Source organism: Kogia breviceps, chromosome 8 (assembly GCF_026419965.1).
Source record: "Kogia breviceps isolate mKogBre1 chromosome 8, mKogBre1 haplotype 1, whole genome shotgun sequence".
NCBI classification, from domain to species: Eukaryota; Metazoa; Chordata; class Mammalia; order Artiodactyla; family Physeteridae; genus Kogia; species Kogia breviceps.
The window spans coordinates 66,341,245-66,366,949 of NC_081317.1; the positions used below are offsets into that span (position 1 = coordinate 66,341,245).

General features: G+C 41.7%; 1 protein-coding gene across 1 annotated transcript; it reads right to left on the reverse strand.

Moving 5' to 3' along the window:
• Window positions 1-23,513: 23,513 nt before the first annotated feature.
• Window positions 23,514-24,203, reverse strand: TPD52L3 (TPD52 like 3). Its single transcript, XM_059071924.1, has one exon. The coding sequence runs from the start codon at window positions 24,201-24,203 to the stop codon at window positions 23,514-23,516; it is 690 nt and encodes a 229-aa protein (XP_058927907.1).
• Window positions 24,204-25,705: the final 1,502 nt, after the last annotated feature.

Below are 25,705 nucleotides of genomic sequence, written 5' to 3' on the forward strand. Positions count from 1 at the left end.
TAATGAGGATATTTGAGTGGATAAACCTAAGAACCCTGAACTAAAAAATTCCCTGGAATGTTCCCGGGCCAGTGGAATCTACCTGCTTTCTTTGACAAAGGAAAGCAGTCTCCCCTTTCCTAGAGGCTGTGCAATGGCCTAACAAGATGATACTTGTTCTCCTCAAAACTGCCTCTACTATACCTTATTGGCTCCAGGCAAGTAACCAGGATTATATTTCAACATAGCCTGAGAGGAAAGGTATAGTCTCTGCTTAGGGGAGAAATAGACTACCTATCAAACAAATGACAGGATCTGGCCACTATATATCAGCAGGAAAAAAGGGAATATGTGTAAGAGTGGGTTTTGGGGATATTAGATGGAGGGAATAATATAGGGCTGGATAGGGGAGAATTCACTGATATGGGGGTATTCTCCCATGATTAAGGATTCAATGCTCTAGGACCTAGAACTAGTTTAAGCACACTGTCAAGTTGGTGCCTTGAAACTTGGTCATGACAGTGGCCTAGAGTATGTGAGGTGATGTTGCTAGTCAACTTGGCATTACATTAAGCAAAAAGGACGTATGCATTAGGGAAGCAGGAATGTTAGAATGGATCTACCATGTACAGCCTGAGAATCTATCACTGATTATGTTCCCTGAAGGACCCAGAGCTCATTCCCACCTCTAAGGCAGTAAGAAATATACTAGTGCTAGGTATGCCAGTTTCTTTAGGAAGCTTGGTGGTGCCTGTTCTCTGCAGGCCATGCCTGCATATGTGGCAGGGAAGTTAGGCTGCCTAATATCAATGAGGTTGATGGGATTTCAGAATGACAGAGACCAGTGGCAGGACAATTCTCAGAGGCACAATGGACATAATTATTGCAATGGGAACCAAAATCAGAGCAGCAATTAGAGTGCCTTGGCCTACATGGATCTATGGTGATTTTAGAGATAAGATAGATGGAGAACTGACCAGGGCATTGCTTGATTTGTATAATAGAAAATTGAGAGCTGGAAAGCTGACATCAATGCTACAATGAAAAAATCACCCAGTTTCTAGAACTAAATTGGTTTATAGACCCAGAATCCATTTACTGAAGGGGAGACCAGGTCCCCCTTGAGAAAGAGTCTGGCAATGCCACCATAGTATATATGAAAAATATTTTTCTGATCCTTCCCTAAGGGGACCTTTGGTCATTTACCAGAGTAACTGCGCCAGAGGAAAGGGCAATACTCAGGCTTTTCAAATCTGTTAGATATGAGGTCTGAGGTGGCTCTGGCACTGATATTAGGAGACCCAAAATACCATCCTGGTCTTTTAGTTAGAATGGAAGTTATGGTAGCCAGATGATAAGTGGGGTATTAGCCCAAGTCCAATTCACAGTAGGACCAGTGGGTCAGCAGACCTGCCCGGTAGTCTGTAGTTCGTTCCCTAGTCCTTGAGTGTATAAATGGAATAGATATTAGCTGGAATAGATATCAGAACTCTTACATGGGTTCCCTGCACGATGTAGATTAAGGGCCATTATTTTTAGAAAGGCCAAGTGGAAGTGCCAGAAACTGACAGTTCCCACCCCCATTCAAAAATGTAAATTAGAAACAATGCCTCGCCTGAGAAAGGATTGCAGCAATTAGTGCTACTATTGGACTTGAAGGATGTGGGGATGGCGGTCCCCATCATATTCCCTTTCAGTTCACCTCTATGTGCTCTCAAAACCAGATGGATGATGGTAGATGATGGTGGGTCACCATGCATCCAGTCTGGTGACAGTCCCAGTCATGGCTGGTGGGCAGCATATGGTTATCTTTATAGAAGCACATCGATTTATCCTCTGGCATTTGCCATGCAAGTATCAGTTAATAAATGCTTTTCTTCCAATTCCCACCAGTAGGAAGTATCAAAATCTCTTTGTCTTTACATGGCAGGAACAGCATTGAAGTAATGCCCTATGGGAAAGAGGAGATGGAAAAAAAGCTGAAAAGTGCTTTTCTTGCCTTTCAAAGAATTCCAAGATGAAGTAATTCCAAAAATGCCTTTCTGGAGATATCCTACATTACCAAACAACTTGTTAAGTCTCTTTCAAAGGTATGGCCAGCTCAATAAATACGAAAAAGATTGTATTGGGTTGACCAAACCAATATTTACCTTTTTCTCCTTCCTTGCCTCACTTTGCTTTTTCCCTTCACTTTTGCCTACCTGGGACTTCCTTGCCTCCAATGAAGAATTAGCAGAAGGTTTTGCTTCATGTTGTTTTCTAATAAATCTGAGTTAAGAAAATGGCCCTTCATAAACTCCAAGTGGTTGAACCGAAAGGGAAACATAAATATGTAGGTAAGCAGAGATAAGTTTTGAAAGACAGCTGCTCTTCTCTATATAGACCTTCTGAATAGCCACGTAGCATCTGGTCATTTTAATTTACATTTATCCTTTAGTTTGTGTCAGCAAGCCAGTGTCCATGAGCAATTATTTCAAGATTACAGGTACTAATTATTCTAATCTCTGCACCAGAATCCAAATATGATTGACATTCTGATTTGGAAAATATTTTAAAAAGACGGTCTTGACTGTGAATGATAGTTTGTGTTGCAGCATTAGTTCGGCAACAGCCTTGTGAAATGCTGAGTTTAATCCTCAAACCTTGAAGCACTGCGTATATTGGAAAACTAGGAGCAAGTTCCTGGCTTTTCATCAAAAGAGGCAAGAACAAAAGTTTTCTTGGGGGTAACTTGGCTTTGAGTTTCCCTGGCTTTCTGGTTTAACAAAGCTTTAATGCGTTGACATTCAGGCAGGGCACAGCTGAAGGCACTGCATTTAATTTAACTCTTCTTTTCTGGGAAGACCTAACCAAATATGTTGAGTAATTTTATTTCTTTGTTCAATAATTACTTTCTGTGTCACTGTATTCCATAACATGCTATGTAACACAGAGTCTAGAGATGTACATACCAGTGGGAGTGGTTCCTTCAGGAGCATGAACATAGGGGAAAGGTCCTTGTAGGCTCTAGGGGCAGGCTTGAGGCTGTTTGGTCAGAACCTTCTGTTGTCTTAGGAATCCCAAGTATGATCTAATAGGGTGATCTAATAGGGTACTGGGTCTTGGTGGGCATGTCCCTTGTCTTGTGGGCCTTGCCCTATAGGGAAGGACATAAATGAAGGAAGGCTAGATGGGACCCTATAAAGTACAGGACTCAGGGAACGGCCTGGGTCTAGGAGTGGAAAGGGAGCTTGGAATGATCAAGGAACAAAAAGACTACTGAAGCTAGAAGGAGGTAAGCATGGGAAGCTGTGGTAATGAGCTGAGATTGATGATCTAAGCTTTGAAGACCATGAAAAGCCTTTTGGATTTTTTAAAAATATAAATTTATTTATTTATTTCATTATTTTTGGCTGCGTTGGGTCTTCGTTGCTGCATGCAGGCTTTCTCTAGTTGCGGTGAGTGGGAGCTACTCTTTGTTGCTGTGTGTGAGCTTCTCAATGTGGTGGCTTCTCTTTGTTGTGGAGCATGAGCTCTAGACATGAGGGCTTCAGTAGTTGTGGCACGTGGGCTCAGTAGTTGTGGCTTGCAGGCTCTAGAGTGCAAGCTCAGTAGTTGCGGTGCATGGGCTTAGCTGCTGTGCGGCATGGGATTTTTGTTTTATTGGTATCTTGTTTGCCAGTCAGACTGCAGTCAGGTCTGTGGAGCCTTAAATGAGAGTTGATTGGGACCTTGTCTGAGGCATATCTGCAAAGCTTTTGGACAGAAGATCTTCTGAAAGAAGGGACTTGAGATTTCAGCTAGTCTGTGATCAAGCAGAGGTCAAAGAAGACCAAAATATTCAGATGGAGCCAAGGTGATATCGCAGTTCTGAGGAAGGAGCTTTTGTATAGTATGATGCATACCCCTGGGCCTGGAACTGGAAAAAGGACCTGTTCCAACTCACCTGAAGACTGGGCAGGAGGTAGAAGGATGCACGCTTTGCTGTGAAGCTGCCCATGTATCCTTTTGGTTTCACTTACAAACACTCTAAGGTTCTTTACAGCAGTGCCCTTGGACACCTTTCCTTGATCTCTACCTCCCTGTAAACTGAACTACATTTTGTCTGATTCTCAAGTCCTTGTTCTGAAATCCTAACCTGCGGCCTTTTGGGTTATGTATTAGCTCTTTGTCTTGCCAACTTTCCAATGTAAGCTTTCCCTACTGTATTGTGATTTAGCTGGCCCATCTGACCTCCTGATGCCACATGGCAAACACTGTTCCAGTTCTGACCACTTGGAATCTAGCTTCTACCCTAGGTAGAACAACCTCTGCCTCCCAAACAAGGAGAAATTGAGCATTTTTTAATGAACCGCTGGATTCAGATCACCTGCTTCTTTGCCCTGTCAAAAAGGCAATGGCTCTGCTTTCCTTTACTCCCTAGGCCTGGGGCATATGACACTACAGAAGGAAAATTTAGAGTCCTGAGGACAGATTTCTGCTGGGTCCATTCAGTCACTGGAGGTTGGGAATGTAGATACAGACCCTGCTTTCACAGATACTGGGTCTAGCAGCTGCTGTGGGCAGCTAAGCCCGTTCCTGTTCACCCATCCAGAGAGATTTAGAGGGAATTGAGTAAAACTCTCTGAGATTAAGCAGTCATAATGATTCATGAATATCCAGAGCTTTAGTTGGGAATTGGTGGGGGTTTGGTGGGGAATGCTGTTGGGTGCAAACTGGTTGCATTTCTGACATACTGCATTTTAGGAGATGTGGAGGGTGATAACTTTAGAAGCCCAGCAGTCATGTCTGGGGGGAGGAGGGAGCAATGAAATTCCACCCACAAGAACTGATAGGCATTGTTCATCTGCCAGGAGAAAGGATTGACAGCTCTAGAGCTTTATGGGCTATCCTGGGGGAGATGATCTAAACTTCCACCACAGTTTAGCGACAGCCTCAAGAGTGGATTATGCAACGAACTAGTTCAGGTCACCAGGCCTGAGCCTTCCAATATTAACAAGCCTCTGTATAAGGCTAGAGATGGAACTAGAACATACCATGACTCCCTCTTTCTCTTGGGTGATAACAGAACCACTCCTCAAGGTGGATGCATGTGTGTGCACACATGTGTGCACCTGTGTTTGCCTGTCCCCCCTCTGTTTGCCAGCTCCCCCAAGCAGGACACCTATATCCCTATAAGACATTGTGCTTATTTTTATGCAGATTGCATTATTCATGGTCTATTTCTTTTTCTTTTTTTGGTACGTGGGCCTCTCACTGTTGTGGCCTTTCCCGTTGTGGGGCACAGGCTCCGGACGCGCGGAATCAGTGGCCATGACTCACGGGCCCAGCCGGCTCCGTGGCACGTGGGATCTTCCCAGACCGGGGCACGAACCCCTGTCCCCTGCATCAGTAGGCAGACTCTCAACCACTGCGCCATCAGGGAAGCCCCATGGTCTATTTCTAAAAAGGTACTTGCTTAAAGGTCGTTAATTTCACAAAAAGTATAGATTAATTTTAAGGATTTGTTACTGGTAATGATATTCGAAAACACCTTCCTCTGGCAAGTGCACCCTTTACCACAGAGAAACCCTTTGGGAGTGTTTTGCACATGATACTTGCACTATAAAGATGCCCCCTGGGCAATCCTTGGTAATAATGGCTAATGTTTAATAGTGGCAGCTGGTCTTCTGACATTTGGGAGGCAGCAGAGTAGCTGAGAGCCTGGCTTTGAGTTAGATGCACCTGGATTCAAATGTCCATTCTGCCATTTGCAGGCTTCGAAGACTTGGGCAAGTTCTTTAGTCTCTCCACCTTAAGTTTCTCATTTATGAAATGGGAGAGTTGCTTTCTTCCTTAAAGGACTTTAGTGAGGATGAAAGAACATAATAGAAGTGAAGTCCTTAGCACATAGGAAGTGCTCAGATGAATGATACCAAGGTTTATTGGACTTTTTAAAAAAATCACTGTCTGGACACTTACTAATGCTCTTTAAATATTTGTCAGACATTTCTTATATGTAAAAATGTTAATTACTAAAGAATTTTTTTTTTTTTTTTTTTTTTTTTTTTTGTGGTAAGCGGGCCTCTCACTGCTGTGGCCTCTTCTGCTGCGGAGCACAGGCTCCGGACGCGCAGGCTCAGCGACCATGGCTCACGGGCCCAGCTGCTCCGTGGCATGTGGGATCTTCCCGGACCGGGGCACGAACCCGTGTCCCTGCATCGGCAGGCGGACTCTCAACCACTGCACCACCAGGGAAGCCCAAGAATCATTTTTAAAAGCCTGTTTTGTCTCTTGCTATTTTCAAATCATGTTGTTTTTTTTTTTTCCCAGAAAAAAAACTTGCAATGTAGAAATATTTCCAGGTACTAGAAGTTAAATGTCTTGTTTTGCTAAGGGCCCCCAAAAAGGATAAATATGATTTGATGTCTAAGATTGCACATAAACAATGAGCTATAGCTCACTTAGTAATGGCATCTTTTCAGTTTACTAGACTTTCAGCTTCAGTAAGAAGAGTGCATGAGTCATTTTCTCAACTTTTGCCCAATTCCCACCGCCCCCGCAATTATACTAAAGTGGCTAAAGTATAGTTTAATAATCTGAATTTAGGTAAACTTAATTTTCTGAGCTTACTTTTATCCAATTTGCTTTAGTAGTTTTCATGATCAAAATGCCCAAAGAAGCTAACATTATACCTCCTTCCGACTTTTACTCGTTCTCTTATATTTTACTTGTTCTCTTGTATTTCTTTATCTCTAGAATGATCAGGAGGTAATATATGAAGGCTCTCAAGCAAAAAGGACACACAATCTTTCCTTGTCTGATGAAGCCGACAGTCCCAAAACACATTAATATATCTTCCTCTCTCATTTGAGAGTTGCACAGGCATTCCCCCTGTTGGAATGCCAGAATTCCAGTGGTTTGTTTGTAGAAGTGAGTTATGTGGAACTCAGAATGCATTCTCCATAGAAACCATGTTGTACATGGTGGTTAGCTATATTTAACCTATAATGCTTTGAAGTGGAGTTCCAACAGAACTATAAGATGTGGCCATTCAACAAGCAGTATTTTTACAGGGAAATATGTTCAGGGGTCCAACTAAGGATGCCAGGAATGGAGCCTCTTCCCTCCTTCCCATCCCCCATTTCTGAGCCTCTGTTGCCTAGGGCAGGGAATCTCCCTAAGAGATGATTGGGAGGAGGGTAAAGAGGTGTGGAGCTGGAGGCTTTCAGAGTCTGGGGAACCAGAGTATGATGTGTTGTGAGAAGCTGAGAATTATCCCTTGCTTAGCTTCAGAGTAGCTCTTGACACACTTTTCTTTTACTTTCTTTTTTAAAAAAAATTTTTATTTTATATTGGAGTATAGTTGATTAACAATGTTGTGTTAGTTTCAGGTATACAGCAAAGTGATTCCGTTATACATGTACATGTATCTATTCTTTTTTGAATTCTTTTCCCATTTAGGTTATTACAGAATATTTAACAGAGTTCCCTATGCTGTATCTATCCTTTTTCGAATTCTTTTCCCATTTAGGTTATTACAGAATATTTAGCAGAGTTCCCTATGCTGTACAGTAGGTCCTTGCTGGTTATCTTTTTTTTTTAACTTTTTATTTTATATTGGTGTATAGCCAAATAACAATGCTGTGATAGTTTCAGGTGCACAGCAAAGCGACTCAGCCATTCATATACATGTATCCATTCTCCCCCAGACTCCCCTCCCATCGAGGCTGCCACATAACATTAAGCAGAGTTCCCTGTGCTATACAGTAGGTCCTTGTTGGTTATCCTTTTTAAATATAGCAGTGTGTACATGTCAGTCCCGAACTCCCGAACTATCCCTTCCCTCCACCCTTCCCCTCCCCCAGTAACCATAAGTTCATTCTCTAAGTCTGTGAGTCTATTTCAATTTTGTAAATACGTTCATTTTTATCATTTCCTTTTAGATTCCACATAAAAGCTATATCATATGATATTTCTCTTTCTCTGTGTCACTTACTTAACTCAGTATGACAATCTCTAGGTCCATCCATGTTGCTGAAAATGGCATTATTTCATTCTTTTTTTTTGAGGAGCATAGGCTCCGGACGCACAGGCTCAGCGGTCATGGCTCATGGGCCCAGCCGCTCCGCAGCATGTGGGATCTTCCCGGACCGGGGCACAAACCCGTGTCCCCTGCATTGGCAGGTGGACTCTCAACCACTGCGCCACCAGGGAAGCCCCTTTCATTCTTTTTAATGGCTGAGTAAATTCCATTGTATATATGTATCACATCTTCTTTATCCATTCCTCTGATGATGGACATTTAGGTTGCTTCCACGTCTTGGCTATTGTAGACAGCACTGCAATGAACATTGGGGTGCACGTATCCTTTCAAACCATTGTTTTCTCCAGATATATGTCCAGGAGTGGGATTGCTGGATCATATGGCACTCTATTTTTAGTTTTTTGAGGAACCTGCATACTGTGCTCCATAGTGGTTGTACCAATTTACCTTCCCAACAGTAGTGTAGGAGGGTTCCCCTTTCTCCACACCCTCTCCAGCATTTATTGTTTGTAGACTTTTTGATGATAGCCATTCTGACCAGTGTGAGGTGATACCTCATTGTAGTTTTGATTTGTATTTCTCTAATAATGTGATGTCAATGTGAGCATCCTTTCATGTGCCTCTTGGCCATCTGTTGGTCTTCTTTGGAAAAATGTCTAGGTCTTCGGCCTATTTTTTTGATTGGGTTATTTGTTTTTCTGTTATTGAGCTGCATGAGCTATTTGTAGATTTTGGAGATTAATCCCTTGTAGGTTGCATCGTTTGCAAATATTTTCTCCCATTTTTAGAGTTGTCTTTTTGTTTTGTTTATGGTTTCCTTTGCTGTGCAAAAGCTTTTGAGCTTAATTAGGTCCCATTTGTTTATTTTTGTTTTTATTTCCATTACTCTGGGAGATGGATTGAAAAAGATATTGCTGTGATTTATGTCAAAGAGTGTTCTTCCTATGTTTTCCTCTAAGAGCTTTATAGTATCAGGTCTTACATTTAGGTCAAAATGGATTAAACATTTTGTGTTTATTTTTGTGTATGATGTTAAAGAATGTTCTAATTTCATTTTTTTACATGTAGCTGTCCAGTTTTCCCAACACCATTTATTGAAGAGTCTGTCTTTTATCCATTGCATAGTCTTGCCCCCTTTGTCATAGATTAATTGACCATAGGTGTGTGGGTTTATTTCTGGGCTTTCTATCCTGTTCCATTGATCTATATTTCTGTTTTTGTGCCAGTATGATACTGTTTTGATGACTGTAGCTTTGTTTTATAGTCTGAAGTCAGGGGAGCCTGATTCCTCCAGCTCCATTTTTCTTTCTCAAGATTGCTTTGGCTATTTGGGGTCTTTTGTGTCTCCATACAAATTTTAAGGTTTTTTTTCTAGTTTTGTGAAAAATGCCACTTGATAGGGATTGCATTGAATCTGTAGATTGCCTTGGGTAGTTTAGTCATTTTGACAATATTGATTCTTCCAATCTGAGAACATGGTATATTTTCCATCTGTTTGTGTCATCTTTGATTTCTTTCATCAGTTTCTCTTAGTTTTTGGAGTACAGGTATTTGCCTTCTTAGGTAGGTTTATTCCTAGGTATTTTTTTCTTTTTGATGCAATGGTAAATGGGATTGTTTCTTGAATTTTTCTTTCTGATCTTTCGTTGTTAGTGTATAGAAATGCAACAGATTTCTGTGTGTTAATTTTGTAACCTGCAACTTTACCACATTCATTGATGAGATCTAGTAGTTTTCTGGTAACATCTTTAGGATTTTCTATGTATATTATCATGTCATCTGCAAACAGTGATAGTTTGACTTCTTTTCCAATTTGGATTCCTTTCTTTTTCTTTTTCTTCTCTAATTGCTGTAGCTAGGAATTCCAAAACTATGTTGAATAAAAGTGGTGAGAATGGACACCCTTGTCTTGTTCCTGATCTTAGAGGAAATGCTTTCAGCTTTTCACCATTGAGTATGATGTTAGCTGTAGGTATGTCATAAATGGATTTTATTATGTTGAGGTATGTTCCCTTTATGCCCACTTTCTGGAGTGTTTTTAAACATAAATGGGTGTTGAATTTTGTTAAAAGCTTTTTCTGCATCTATTGAGATGATCATATTTTATTCTTCAATTTGTTGATGTGATGTATCACACTGATTGATTTGCAGATATTGAAAAAACCTTGAGTCCCTGGTATCAATCCCACTTGATCATAGTGTATGATCTTTTTAATATATTGTTGGATTTGGTTTGCTGGCATTTTGTTGAGGATTTTTGTGTCTATGTTCCTTAGTGATATTGGCCTGTATTTTTTGTTTTTTTGTGGTATGTTTATCTGGTTTTGCTATCAGGATGATGGTGGCCTCACAGAATGAGTTTGGGAGTGTCCTTCCACTGCCATGTTTTGGAATAGTTTCAGAAGGATAGGTGTTAACTCTTCTCTAAATGTTTGATAAAATTTGCCTTTGAAGTCATCTGGTCCTGGACTTTTTTTTTTTTTTTTTTTTTGGCTCTTCATTGCTGTGTGCGGGCTTTCTCTAGTTGCAGCAAGTGGGGGCTACTCTTTGTTATGGTGCATGGGCTTCTCATTGTGGTGGCTTCTCTTGTTGCAGAGCACATGCTCTAGGTGCACAGACTTCAGTAGTTGCAGCACGTGGACTCAGTAGTTGTGACACATCAGCCCTGGAGTGTGCAGGCTGCAGTATTTGCAGTGTGTGGGCTCTAGGGCACATGTTCTTCTGTAGTTGTGGTGTGTGTGCTCTGTAGTTGTGGCTCGCAGGCTCTAGAGCACAGGCTCAGTAGTTGTGATGCATGGGTCTGGCTGCTCCACGGCGTATGGGATCCTCCCGGACCAGGGATCGAACGTGTGTCCTCTGCATTGGCAGGTGGACTCTCAACCACTGTGCCACCAGGGAAGTCCTGAACTTTTGTTTGTTGGGAGTTTTAAAATCACAGTTTCAATTTCAGTACTTGTGAATGGTCTGTTCATATTTTCTATTTCTTCCTGGTTCAGTCTTGGGAGAATGTACCTTTCTAAGAATTTGTCCATTTCTTCAGGTTGTCCATTTTATTGGCATATAGTTGCTTGTATTAGTCTCCTATGATCCTTTGTAAATATTTCTATAGTGTCCATTGTAACATTTTTTTATTTCTAATTTTATTGATTTGAGTCCTCTCCATTTTTTTCTTGATGAGTATGGCTAAAGGTTTATCAATTTTGTTTATCTTTTCAAAGAACCAGATTTTAGTTTCATTGATCTTTTCTATTGTTTTCTTCATCTCTATTTTATTTATTTCTGCTCTGATCTTTATGATTTCTTTCCTTCTACTAACTTTGGGTTTTCTTTGTTCTTCTTTCTCTAGTTGCTTTAGATGTAAGGTATGGTTCTTTATTTGAGAATTGTACTTGTTTCCTGAGGTCAGATTGTATTGCTATATTGCTACTTCCCTCTTAGAACTGCATTTGCTGCATTCCATAGGTTTTGGATCATCATGCTTTCATTTTCATTTGTCTCTAGGTATTTTTTAAATTTTCTCTTTGATTTCATCAGTGATCTATTGGTTTTTTAGTAGCATATTGTTTAGCCTCCACGTGTTTGTGTTTTTTCCAGTTTTTTTTCTTGTAGTTGATTTCTAATCTCATAATGTTGTGGTCGGAAAAGATGCGTGATATGATTTCAGTTTTCTTAAATATACTGAGCCTCATTTTGTGGCCCAGCATGTGATCAATCCTGGAAAATGTTCCACATGCACTGAGAAGAATGTATAGTCTGCTGCTTTTGGATGGAATGCTCTATAAATATCAATTAAGTACATCTGATCTAATGTGTCATTTAAGGCCTGTGTTTCCTTATTGATTTTCTTTCTGGATGATCTGTTCATTGATGAAAGTGGGGTATTAAAGTCCCCCACTATTACTGTGTTACTGTTAATTTCTCCTTTTATGGCTGTTAGTATTTGCCTTATATATTGAGTTGCTCCTATGTTGGGTCCATGTATATTTACTACTGTTGTATCTTCTTGGGTTGATCCCTTCATTATTAGGTAGTGTCCTTTCTTGTCTCTTGTAACAGTCTTTAGTTTAAAATGTATTTTGTCTGATATGAGTATTGCTACTCCAGCTTTCTTTTGAGTTCTATTTGCATGGAATAACTTTTTCATCCCCTCACTTTCAGTCTGTAAGTATCCCTAGATCTGAAATGGCTCTCTTGTAGGCAGCATATAAACAGGTCTTGTTTTTGTATCCATTCAGCCAGTCTGTATCTTTTGGTTGAAGCATTTAATCCGTTTACATTTAAGGTAATTATTGATATGTATATTCTTATTGCCATTTTGTTAATTGTTTTGGATTTGTTTTTGTAGGTGTTTTTTCTTCGCTTCCTCTTTTGTTCTCTTTTCTTATGGTTTGATGACCATATTTAGTGTTATGTTCAGATTCCTTTTTCTTTTTTGTGTGTATATCTATTATAGATTTTTGGTTTGTGGTTACCATGAGGTTTTGATATAGCAGTCTATATATAGATAAGATTGTTTTAAGTTGTTAGTCTTTTAATTTCAAATGCATTTCCAATATCTTGCATTTGTACTCTCCTCATGATTGTTGTTTTCCTTTTCTTTTCTTTTTTTTTTTTGTGGTACGCGGGCCTCTCACTGTTGTGGCCTCTCCCATTGTGGAGCACAGGCTCCAGACGTGCAGCCTCAGCGGCCATGGCTCACGGGCCTAGCCGCTCCACGACATGTGGGATCTTCCCGGACCGGGGCATGAACCCATGTCCCCTTCATTGGCAGGCAGACTCTTAACCACTGCGCCACCAGGGAAGCCCATCTTTTTTCTTTTTTAAACATCTTTATTGGAGTATAATTGCTTTACAATGGTGTGTTAGCTTCTGCTTTATAACAAAGTGAATCAGCTATACATATACACACATCCCCATATCTCTTTCCTCTTGTGTCTCCCTCCCACCCTCCCCATCCCACCCCTCTAGGTGATCACAAAACACTGAGCTGATCTCCCTGTGCTATGCAGCTGCTTCCCACTAGCTATCTATTTTACATTTGGTAGTGTATATATGTCCATGCCACTCTCTCACTTCGTCCCAGCTTACCCTTCCCCCTCCCCGTGTCCTCAAGTCCATTCTCTATGTCTGTGTCTTTATTCCTGTCCTGCCCCTAGCTTCTTCAGAACCGTTTTTTTTTTTTTTTTAGATTCCATATATGTGTGTTAGCATATGGTATTTGTTTTTCTCTTTCTGACTTACTTCACCCTATGACAGACTCTAGGTCCGTCCACCTCACTACAAATAACTCAATTTCATTTCTTTCATGGCTGAGTAATATTCCATTGTATGCATGTGCCACATCTTCTTTATCTATTCATCTGTCAATGGACACTTAAGTTTTTTCCATGTCCTGGCTATTGTAAATAGAGCTATGATTGCTGGTTTTGATATCATATTTGTGTGTGGATGATTTCCTACCTCTACTGTATGTTTGCTTTTACCAGTGAGCTTTCCATTCGTCATCTTCTTGTTGCTAGTTGTGGCCTTTTCTTTTCAGCCTAGAGAAGTTCCTTTAGTATTTGTCACAAAGCTGGTCTTGTGGTGCTGAATTAACTTAGCTTTTGCCTGTCTGTAATGCTTTTAATTTCTCCGTCAAATCTGAATGAGAGCCTTGCTGGGTAGAGTATTCTTCATTGTAGTTTCTTCCCTTTCACCACTTTAAATATATTGTGCCACTCGCTTCTGGCCTGCAGAGTTTCTGTTGAGAAATCAGTTCTCTTGTACATTATTTGTTGCTTTTCTCTTGTTGCTTTTTATTTTTTCTTTGTCTTTAATTTTTGTCAATTTGATTACTGTGTGTCTCAGTGTGTTCCTCCTTAGGTGTATCCTGCCTGGGACTCTCTGTGCCTCCTGGATTTGAGTGACTATTTGCTTTCTCATGTTAGGGAAGTTTTCAGCTATTATCTCTTCAAATATTTTCTCAGGTCCTTTCTCTCTTCCTCTTCTCCTTCTGGGACCTCTATAATGTGAATGTTGGTGTGTTTAATGTTGTCCCAGAGGTCACTTAGACTGTCTTTCTTTTCTTTTTTAAAAAATTTTAATCTCTTTTAAAAATAATTAATTAATTTATTTATATTTTATTTTTGGCTGTGTTAGGTCTTTGTTGCTGTGTGCAGGCTTTCTCTAGTTGTGGTGAGTGGGGGCTACTCTTTGTTGCAGTGTGCAGGCTTCTCATTGCAGTGGCTTCTCTTGTTCTGGAGCACGTGCTCTAGGTGCATGGGCTTCAGTAGTTGTGGCACGTGAGCTCAGTAATTGTGGCTTGTGGGCTCTAGATTGCAGGCTCAGCAGTTGTGGTGCATGGGCTTAGTTGCTCCACGGCATGTGGGATCTTCCCGGACTAGGGCTCGAACCTGTGTCCCCTGCATTGGCAGGCAGATTCTTAACCACTGCACCACCAGGGAAGTCCATATTTATTTTCATTCATTTTCTTTGTTCTGTTCCATGGCGTTGATTTCCACCATTCTGCCTTCTGGCTCACTTGTCTGTTCTTCTGCCTCACTAATTCTGCTATTGATTAGTTTTAGTGAATTTTTCATTTCAGTTATTATACTGTTCATCTCTGTTTGTTCTTTAGTTCTTCTAGGTCTTTGTTAAACATTTCTTGTAACTTTTTTTTTTTGGTGGTATGTGGGCCTCTCACTGCTGCGGCCTCTCCCTCTGCGGAGCACAGGCTCCGGACGCGCAGGCCCAGCGGCCATGGCTCATGGGCCCAGCCACTCCACGGCATGTGGGATCCTCCCGGACCAGGGCACGAACCCGCATCCCCTGCATCCGCAGGCGGACTCTCATCCACTGCGCCACCAGGGAAGCCCCTCTTGTAACTTCTTAATTTGTGCCTCCATTCTTTTTCTGAGATCTTGGATCATCTTTATTATCATTACTCTGAATTCTTTTTCAGGTAGATTGCCTATCTCCACTTCACTTAGTTGTTTTTCTGGGCTTTTATCTTGTTCCTTAATCTGGTACATATTCCTCTGCCATCTTGTTTTGTCTAGCTTTCGGTGATTGCAGTTTCCATTCCATGGGTTGCAGGGTTGTAGTTCTTCTTGCTTCTGCTGTTTGCCCCCATCTCGTTTTGGCTTCTTCTTCGTCTTTGGATGTAGGATAACTTTTTGGTAGGTTCCAGCGTTTTTTTGTCAATGGTTGATCAGCAGTTAGTTGTGATTTTGGTGTTTTCTTAAGAGGAGGTGAGGTCACATCCTTCTATTCCACCATCTTGTCTCCACCCCCAGGTATTTACAATACAAACCAAAACGGACTTGTTCTGACTGCTTGATGTCTCCATGGCAACAACCACCACAGCCACTTGGCCCAAAGAACTCAGTGAGGCGCTTGCTCTTCCTTTGTTCCCACAACCACCACCACCTTGGAACAGCATGCCACACTCCCAGGCCAGAGCACCCCAGCTGACCAGCGATAACTACCCAAGGCTCCTAGGTGCAGGTGGCCCTCAAATCCCACCATGCCTGCACTCCCTTCATACCCTCAGTCCTTGGCATGTGTGACCCTCCTTCTTTTTTTCCTTTCTTTTCATCCACTGATCCCAATTATTGATCCTCTTCCTTCTCCCTGTACTGCCACAAACAACCTCTTCCTTCAGAGAAGGATTTCTCTCTCCTCACTTTGGATCAGAACAAGGAGTCCCCTCTACTTGCCTAGTCCTGAAGCGAATACACAGAATATATGGAGTCAGATATTCTATGACATTAACAAAAAAATTTCTCCCTGACCTTCTCAGTGTTGCAAGTAGGTTCTATAGGTTAAGGTCAAAACCCTAGTTAATGGTAAGTCTTTTTCTACATAAGGAACTGGTGCAATGTTTATCCATATTTCAGTGGGAGTCATAGATTTAGGCTTTAATGATAAATGTTTCATCACGAGATATGACTGATGGAAGTTTAGGGATGAAGAGCATGACTGTGGGGTTTGTGTAGCACAAAATAGAGTAAAGTGACAGTGTGAGTAGCACCCCCTAGTGTTGAGAAGAAGCTGTAAGTAGAGGGGAGGTGGCTGGGAGAAGGGGAGTGTCTCAGTGTTGGTCTTTATTGCTTTGCTCCCAATCCACTCATGCAGGAGTAGGATCCTGAGATCCTGGGTTCAGCTGTTAAGAGACTTCTGAATAAAGTGCTTAAATTAATTCAAGAGGCAGTATCCAGGGATGAAACCAAAACTAAGATGCCATCCAAAAAGACTGACGAGAGACGTGAAATCCAAGTGGCTGGCAATGAGAGATAGACAGTGGAGGAAGCTAGGCTGAAACAAGGGACACCTGGTGGACCCTGCAGAGACTCCTAGCTGCTACCTGGGGGAACACTATAAGCGTTTCCTTTTCTAGGACTCTCAAGCTTTATAAGGGAAGGAAACTTTTGAAGTCACTGAGTAAACTTGCATATCATTCCTCAGATCACCACCAATTCTGCCTGAGCTAAGGACAAGAGTGGTAAAATAAGAGTGAGAAGCCTTTGAATGCAGATATCTGAGCAGGTGAAATAATCAGAAGTAAAAACCACAGGACTAAACAACCAGGTATAGGGCAGAGTTAGTCACTGGCTGCCTAGATGCCCTTAAGTTTTTAATGACTTCAGACATCTCCTTGGTTTGGACCTAGTTTGATTTTCTGACTCTGGCTACTCTGATTGCTTGTTGAAGTTGATATTTGCCATCATGCTGACCCCATTCTGCATACAGACCAGGTTTCATTTATTGTCCCAACCCTGACTCCTTTCTGTCCTATAGAGTTTGGTGAGATATGAGGAGGACCAAGCCAGTCAGCTCCTGGACTTTCTTCCCTCCTTTCATTTATCTATTGAACACTTACTATGTGTCAGACACTGCATTAGATGCTGGGGAATATACTACTGAACAAAACTGACAAAAATCTCTGCACTTATGGAATTTACATTCTAGTTGAAGAGGCAGACAGTAAACAAATTGCAAAAATGTTATCTGTGATATATGGTTCTAAACCCAGAAATGAGGAGATGATGGTTAAAAGTGTACATAGGGTGGCCAAAAGGGGTGACTTTTGAGTAAAAATTTGAAGGAGATTACATTAGTCTGGTAAGGCTGTCATAAAAAAAAAATACTACAGACTGGGTGGCTTAAATAGCAGACATTTATTTTCTCATAGTTCTGGAAGCTGGAAGTCCAACAGCAAGGTGCTGGTAGGGTTGATTTCTGTTGAGACCTCTCTTCCTAGTTTGCATGTGGCTCTGCACTTACTAGCTGTGTATTTTTCGGAAAGTTACTTTACTTCTTCGAGTCTTGGTTTCCTAATCTGTAAAACTAGAATAATAAAGAATCTACCTCAAAGAGCTATAGTAAGGATTAAATGAATTAAAGCCTGAAATGTGTTAGAATAGTTTCTGGTCCATAGTAAGTAGCAGATAAATGTTAGCTCTTATTATTATAAATGTTTGCCTCTCTGGAAATTATATACATTACCAACTAGCCAATCTTTGGTAACTCTAAATGTGTGGGTTGCCTATCTCCTCTCCTAGAAGGTTCAGATGGGCTTATCAGGCTTTCACAGACAGCAACATAGAGTCACAAATCAAAGGGCAAACTAAGTCCATTAGGAAAAGATAAGAGCCGTTTGATGGGAACACTTGGTTTGAACAAAAAATTCACAGGGCCAGAGGTAGGTTCAAAGTTTGGGGTATAGAGAACCAAAGGTTTGGAGTCAGACAGAGGCAGGGCAGAGTACAGAGGAAGAAGGAGAGTTCAGTGTGACAGCAGGCCAGAAAGAAATGAGATGGTGTTCAGGATGGCTGCTTCAATGTTTCACCCCACTCCCCTAAACTCCCCACCCAACCCCCTCAGGAGAGCTTCATGAAAGGCCCTGGCCACAGTCTAGGATAATTTTGCAGTGGGAGGCTGATTCCCACTACCAGTTTTCTAACTCCATAAAATCTCCATGGCATTAAGTACCATGGGAGAGGGAGCCAAGGTGCCAACAAGTAGGTGTCTAATATTTCTATTTTGGGGACTGGGAGATAATATGTAAAAGTGGGTAAAGATCTAGATGGACTAGGCTCAGCAAGGACCAATGGAAGGCAGGATGAATATGCAGAGATGGGTATAATTAGATATCAGCTTCCATAGGGTGGATAAAGATTTTGAATATGCTAAGGAAGACATATTTCACTTTTATGCAGGGATGAGTGGAGCAGATGTTTCATCTCCAGTACAGCCTCAATCCAATAGTCATTGGTGCCTTTGAAGGTATTTTATACACCTCCATTGGTAGTCTGTGGCTTTTCTAGGTACAAACCACTAGGGTGTTACTAATAATCAGGAATTTTGGGGTAAATAACAGTCTGGAAGCTATAAGAGTTATGGAATTGTATATGTTGGGTAATGAAGCAATGCTGTGAATTATTATATGAGATTTTTGTGGTGATAAGGAACATTGACCAGCCAAATTGTCTGTAAGAAGTGTTTACAGGCTGGCATGGAGGCGTAATGCCTTTTGCTTGTGTTTGTGGAGATTGAGGGACCATTTTGTAGGGCAGGTTCTTGTTGCTTGTTCTGTATAATAAAAAAATTGGCTGGTCTTTGTCCCTGATTCCTTGTGAGGAGACTCTAAATCCTTGGAATTCCCTGAGTGATAGGAGTGTCTTTGTTATTCGTGGTAGGTCCCTGGATAGTTTCAGGATGGGGGCTGGCAGTGCTGGAAAGACCCAACCTTGTGATTTAAGGTTTGGGGATTTGAGTCACATTATATTAACCTGACCTCCTAACCTCTGGAGAGAGAAGGCAGCTGGAGACTGAGTTCAATCATGTGGCCAATAATTCAATCAATCATACCCATGTAATGAAACCCCAATAAAAACTCTGGACACCTGAAGCTGGACACCTGAGCTTGCTAGTTTGGTAATCATATATTGATGTGCTGGCAGGATGATGCATCCTGAGGACATGGAAGTTTCAGGTTTCCTCTGAGATCTCATTCTTTGTGCTTCTTCATTTGATCAATCCTGATTTGTATCCTTTATAATAAAACTGTAATCATAAGTACAGGACTTTCCTGAGTTCTGTGAGTCATTCCAGTGAATTATGGTGTCTGAAGGAGTACTAAGAACCCTGAAGGTTTGTAGCCAGTTGGTTGGAAGTGTGGGTGGCCTCGGTTACGATACAAGCTTCTAAGTCAATATTAGGATATTTGAAGCCATACCATGAATTTAAATCATGAAAAATCTATATCTATATGACTGTAGAGACCAGTTTCAACCCAACTGAGACTTTTAATCTCTTAGTTATAGTGTTCTAGAAAGAAAGTTTGGCTTAGCCAAGTCTATGAATTATTCCTCTAACTTAGGTAACATTTTTTTCTCCAATTAACTGCAAGTTGTAATGCCATGGGTCTGAGGCAAGGTAGCCAGGATTGGGGTAGAGATGACTAAAGCCTTCAACTTCCAGAAGAACCCACTTCTCTTCTTGAGGTGGTCATTTATTTGGGTGATAGTATAGATAAACAGGGAAGGAACTTTTAAATTACCTGGTGAACTCTCAGGAATTGTCAGACATTTCTGACTGTTTTAGGGACCTGCTTAGTAATTTCTGAGAGATGACCAAGTGCCATGATAATGTCTCTTAGTAGCTGGCCAAGGTGCATCATCTTGAAGGCATTCTTCCACTTTTCACTTGCCTTATGTGAATGAGGCTCTAGGCACTGGAAGTCATGGCATCATCAAGCCTCCTATCAATAGATCTGGTCAGAAGGAGTGGGTCATGGTCTCAGATGGTAACTTCGGCCCCAGTAATTTTGATAGAGGGACACTCATCAATTTTTCTTACACTGGAATTCATGGACAAGAACTGAAATTCCATGGCCCAGATGTGACTGACCTCATTCCTTAGCAGAATCAACAAATGGCATCATTGTGCCCTTGATGGGTAGGGCCATCAAGCACATTGCCTAGCACTATCAGAAGACCTACACAGTTCTGGATCATTGCTCAGCTCTCTGCAGTCCATGCAATTCATGAGAGTAGGTATGTGATATATTTTCTCTCACATCTGAAGGTTAGAGTAGAGTAGTTTCCAGAAGTGCAGGTGAATTTCTCTGGGAGTGATGCTTGCAGTATGCTGGGGTATGTATGATGCTAATGAACAAGGGCTTGGTACTCTACTCCCATCCTTGCCAACTGCATGGAGAGTGTCATCTGTGGAAGTTGGAACTTTCAACCTTGTCTCTACCTTCCACTCCAGCCCCTTCACCAAGACCAAGCCCCACTTGGTCTTCTTCAATAGAAGACCAAGAAAACTGGGAGCCTCAGGGAACTGGGTTCCAACATCACTCCCAACCAGTGATTCTCAGGGGTTGAGCCAGATGGGGCATCTTTGAGGGTTCACATGTTCTGAGAATTATTGGAAATTGCATCCTGAAGTGGCCTAGTTAAAGTAAAATAGACTGAGGCTAGGCTACAAAATCCAAATAGGGCTAGATGAGCAGAAGTGATCAAATTATAAAGGCTAGGGAATGAGGGTCAGCAATGCATGCGTAGGGTAGAAGCAAGTGGAAGAAAGAAAATCTGGAGGAAACCTTTGACCCAAAGTCCACATGCTCATGAAGGCATTTTATTTGGTATCCATGGCTGTTGATGCAGGTATGCTGGAATCCAAAAGAAGAACCAAAGCAAAATGAATGTGCAGCTCCAGCATTGTCAGTATCAAGTCTTTTCAATTCTACATCTTTATCAACTTGCAAATCTGTCCTTCCCTCTCTCCTATGCAGTTGCTTTCTAAGTTTTGGAGATTCTATCTCTTAAATACTTCTCAATCTACTTCTATGGTGACTAGAGTGATACATCTAAAACATGAATTTGACTTAAGTACCTTCAAAGCCTCCTCATTTCCTACAGGATTAAATACTAATGTCAGATAGCATATAAAGAAGACAATTTATGATCTTGCCCCTGCTTATTTCTCCATCCTCGTCTCTCACCACTTCCCCTCTCTCTCTAGCCACAATGACTTATTGGTATTTCCTGGAACATGCCATTCTATTATATTCCTTCATGACTTAGTTCCTCTGTATATTGTCTGGAATGTTCTACTCTTGTTTGTCTGGAAAATTCCTACTAGTTCTTTAAGACTTTATGCCTCTCTGAATCTTTTCTGACTACCAAGGCAGAATTGAACACCCATTCTTTACAGATGTCTTCTATTTTAGCACCTACTGCAATGAGTTGTAATGATTTGAAAATCTAGAGAGCATGGGACATGTCTAATTGATTTCTGTGTTTTTAGAGCCTGGCACAGTGCCTGACACATAGTAGGATCTCAAATTATCGCTGAATGGTGAAGTGAAATGCTTTAAAAGCAGGAGAAACTTGTCAACAAGTTCATGTTGTTGATAATCTCTTGGGTTCAAGATTTGATGTCTGAAGTATGTAGTGATTCCTTCATTAATTCAGCAAGTATTTATTGAACATCTACCATAAGCCAGGCATGAGAATACAATGATAAACAAAAATAGTTGTGTTCTTCACTGCTCTCAGGGGTTTGAGAATTTATTGGGGGAAACTGTTACAGCATTTGTTTGAATTACTACATAAAATAGAACATATTCTGGGTTTGTCTCATCATGTCAGCTGGAGATTTTCTCTAACACAAGGCTTTCTGCAATATGGGGTCAAAGACTTTGCCTGTTGGGCTACTTTGGCTTCATGAATGCTGCAAGTTTCTCTCTAGTTCTTCAGCACATAAAACTACAATGAATTAAAACACAACATGTAAAATAGTTGAACATCTTATTTTAATCCAAGCAAAACGTTGTCCTCAGAAATATGTGGACTTTACATCAATGACGTTATAGTTTACCAAGTGCTTTTGCATTTATAGTGGTATTTGGTTTTGCTTGTAGGAAAACCAAAGGAATATAGGGGGAGCATTCAAAAATCAACAAAACAGGATCACTTTCTTAGGCTGTAGGGACTACCTTTAGACAGTGAGACATTATCAATATATATACCCAAGAAAATAAAGATTCTAGTCCTCCTGCTAAAAGCCAATGTAAGACACAAACTTTTAACCTGCATTGTTACTGGAGGAATGAAAGAAGCTTCCAGGTCCTGACATGTTGAAAATAGAAAAAACCAAAAAACAAAAAAATCCAAAACATAGCTCCTGTGAAAATCAGATATGAGAAAGTTCGAACAAACCCAAACCAGGTTCCTGTTCCTACAGGCTCCTACTATCTTGATATCCCCTGAGGGTTGGGTTCTGTTTCCTTCTCCATTGGGGTTAGCTAAAAACAAGGACAAACTTGGAGTCAAGGTGACCGGTGATGTACAATCAGTTAGGTCCATTCAAAGGCATACTGGCCAGAATTGCAGGGGATAGACATTCTGTTTTAAATGTCGCTTAAGACAGGGGTTTATCTTTATTGAATTTGGCTATGCTGTTGTCCCTTCAGTCCCTCAGCTGAAGGTGATAACTAACTAGGAATTGCCGCAGAACAGAGAAACAATTTTCTTTCTTTTAGGTAGCATGCTGCTGTGGCAGAGACACATGGCCACAAGGATTCAATTATAAAACTCTAATTTTGATATATAAAAAGATTACAAACAAAGCACAGGGCAAAATAAAGTTGCAATTTCATCTTGAGTCCAAAGTAGTTGACAATCTCCTAAATTGAAGCTAAAGTTATTTTGCTTAATTAGGAGTTAAAAAAATCATTTCATAAAAGTCATAGTATTATGTACCAATTAGTCTATTAATATTTTTCCCCCTTTCTGCGATACGCGGGCCTCTCACTGTCGCGGCCTCTCCCGTTGCGGAGCACAGGCTCCGGATGCGCAGGCCCAGCGGCCATGGCCCACGGGCCCAGCCGCTCCGCGGCACGTGGGATCCTCCCGGACCGGGGCACGAACCCGCGTCCCCCGCATCGGCAGGCGGACTCCCAACCACTGCGCCACCAGGGAAGCCCTTTCCCCCTTTCTGAGGGTCTCAGAGAGAAACAACATTTTTCTTGATCATCTTTTTAAGATAAAAATCGTAGGCTAGGTAGAGCTTTTAAGCTTCTTTCTAGGATTTAGGGAAGGAAGGAAGGAAATGGGGAGAGGCTAAAATTGCAGATTATTTCATACCTTTTACCAGTTCTAAACAGAAACGTACTTTGGCCTTTTGATGCACTGGTTTTTCCAGAAAAGGAGTTTTGGCTTTGGCCTAAAATCCCTCTGGAACCATTGTCTGTCCATTTAAATGCAACCCCAGGAAGGCTAGTATAGTGATACATTTCACATATAAACTTTAGTGTAAAATAACTGGGTACAAAACGTTGGATTCTTTATCTCAACAGCAGCAAATATGTATGTACAAATGGGAGCTACTTTTCTAAAAACCGGACTCTGTCCATTTCCTAAATTAATTTTACCATTGTCGTTTGGTTGTTGTTTTTGAAGAGCAGAGGTGCAATTGGGATGAGGGAAGGGAGTTCTTCTTGCACTGGTCAGGTGGCCAGGCAAGTTTACCAAGGAGCTCATTCTGGCTCCAGAATGGGGAGTAGGTCATCCCTACTTCCTGGAACTGGATCACTCCCACTCCCTGAAACTGGGAGCGGATCATCCCCACTCCCCGCTGAAGAAAGAAGGCAGTCACTGCCTAGCTCTCTGCCACCTGCGACTCTGGACTTGATTGTCCCCATAAGACCTTCAAAGGATCTGAATGTGGTCGATTTCTTCATGTCTCCAAGCTTCCTGCAGATGGCAGAGCCCATGGTGGACAGGGCAGCTGACGTCTTTTGTTTCATGTAGGCTTTGGTGACCTGAGCATCGTGCCAGCTCTTGGACAGATTCTGCCTCAGCCCCACCAAGACCATCAGGTCCAACTTCCTCTTGAACTCCACGCAGCATCTCTCTTTGGCTGCCAGCGCACAGCGTAGGGTTACAATTTCTGCCTCCAATTTACCAAGCTCAGATTTGAGCTCCTTTTTCTCCGTCTCTGTGAGATCCTCTGGTTCGGCAGTGCGGTGGGATTCATACGTGGCCGCAGAGGTCTCTGTGATGGCACCTGGCATAGACTGAGAAAGAAGTTCTTCATGAAGAGAGTCCAGGTCCAATTCTTGGTACAGATAGTCGAACTCATGGCCGGAGGAAAAGTAGTCTTGGCCAACAGAGTTGAAGTCTAGGCCTTCAGGGTCAGACTGTAGGGTGGGGTGGGACAGATCCATAACTTGGCCAGTGGAATGGACGCTGTGGCCAGTGCAGTGTCCTGGCTGCAGAATAGATGCCTTGGTTTACCGGGTCCACTTCCGGGTGGGGTTGGGGGTGTGGCTAGGGGGTATGGTAGGTTGGGTTGGGGTTGTGGAGGCAGAGGTGGGACTTCTGGCCCGAAGGCCGCGGAGGACAGAACTTGGGCTCAGTCTGTGCGCCTCCAATGCGCATAGTGGTTTAGACATCACAACGTCCCTGTGAGGTAGGTGCTGCCACAATTGTCAGAGAGGAGAGGTATTTTCCTTCCTGCCTCAGAGGTGACTGGTCCTGCCCTTCAAACCAAGTCTAACTCCCTTTACAGACCTCTTTCCACCACAGCAGCCATTTAAAAAACCTTGAAAATCAGTTGAACTTTTTGTGCTAACAGAAATTTATGACAAAGCCTCATACATAAAATAAATAAAAACTGCCTCAAAGTGGGGCAGGGAGTCTAGGACTCCTGGTCTTGTACCCTCCCAATTTTCCCTTCCCAGGTTCCCAAAGGGGCCTGAGAAACTCCTGGCACCACTCATAAGGTGTATATGAAGGCCCCTCAAAACTCTTACGTCCAACAGTGCTCCCATGGCATGAAGTATCAACAGTGACAGAGGCTTGGGATAGTGGAACTTAGAAAGTGAGTCTGACCCGTCACAATTGTCTGTTATTTTGGGCAGGGAGAATGAGTAAATCTATAATAGTTGTGTCAAGTTTAAGCTTAAGAAAAGCAAATGCTACTGTACTATGAGAATTTAAGAGAGAAGAAATAAGATATATGCAAATAGACAGTGCATGAGTTTTCAATGTTGCAGTTGCATTTTCTTTCTTTTCCAAGCATCCACTTACATTTCTGAAGGCATGTCTGTCCATATACATGGTTATCAGTTGTGGGAGCTGGTCTGCACAGAAAACTGGTAGTAGTTGAACAGGCTCTGTCAGGATGCCAACGTACCATATCCCCTACTTCTATTCAGAGCTGGTAATTTATACAGCGGAAAAATCAGGACTTCAACCCAGTAACAGCAGGTGGTCAAGTATCATTTAGCTCATTGCCTGGCTGCCCATTACCAGGGAATAGCCTTGAGCAAGTCTTATTTTATAGTGGTTTTGTTGGATATTCTGGTAGTTCTTGCAAGCATGATCTTGTGGAACCTGATATGATCCTCAGCAAATTTCAGCTGTTTGCCATACTCATGTCTATGTAGCTATAATGAAGCATCTAGCTGGGCATCCAAACCAACTTCAAACCTTTGGATTTATACTTAATAATCCTTTCATATAGCTCAGTAGTGTTTATTATTGTCTTACTTTGAAGTATGTGCCTCCTTGGATTAAAAAATGAGGATTTTCCTTGTTGGAAACATGGATAATGAGGGATTTGGCTGTGTGTATAAAGGCCTGAAAAGGGCAATAAGGACTGCCTAGAAACTGTTTTGTTCCAGAGGCTGAACTCTTCCTCAGTCACCTGCAGAAATGCTAGTGG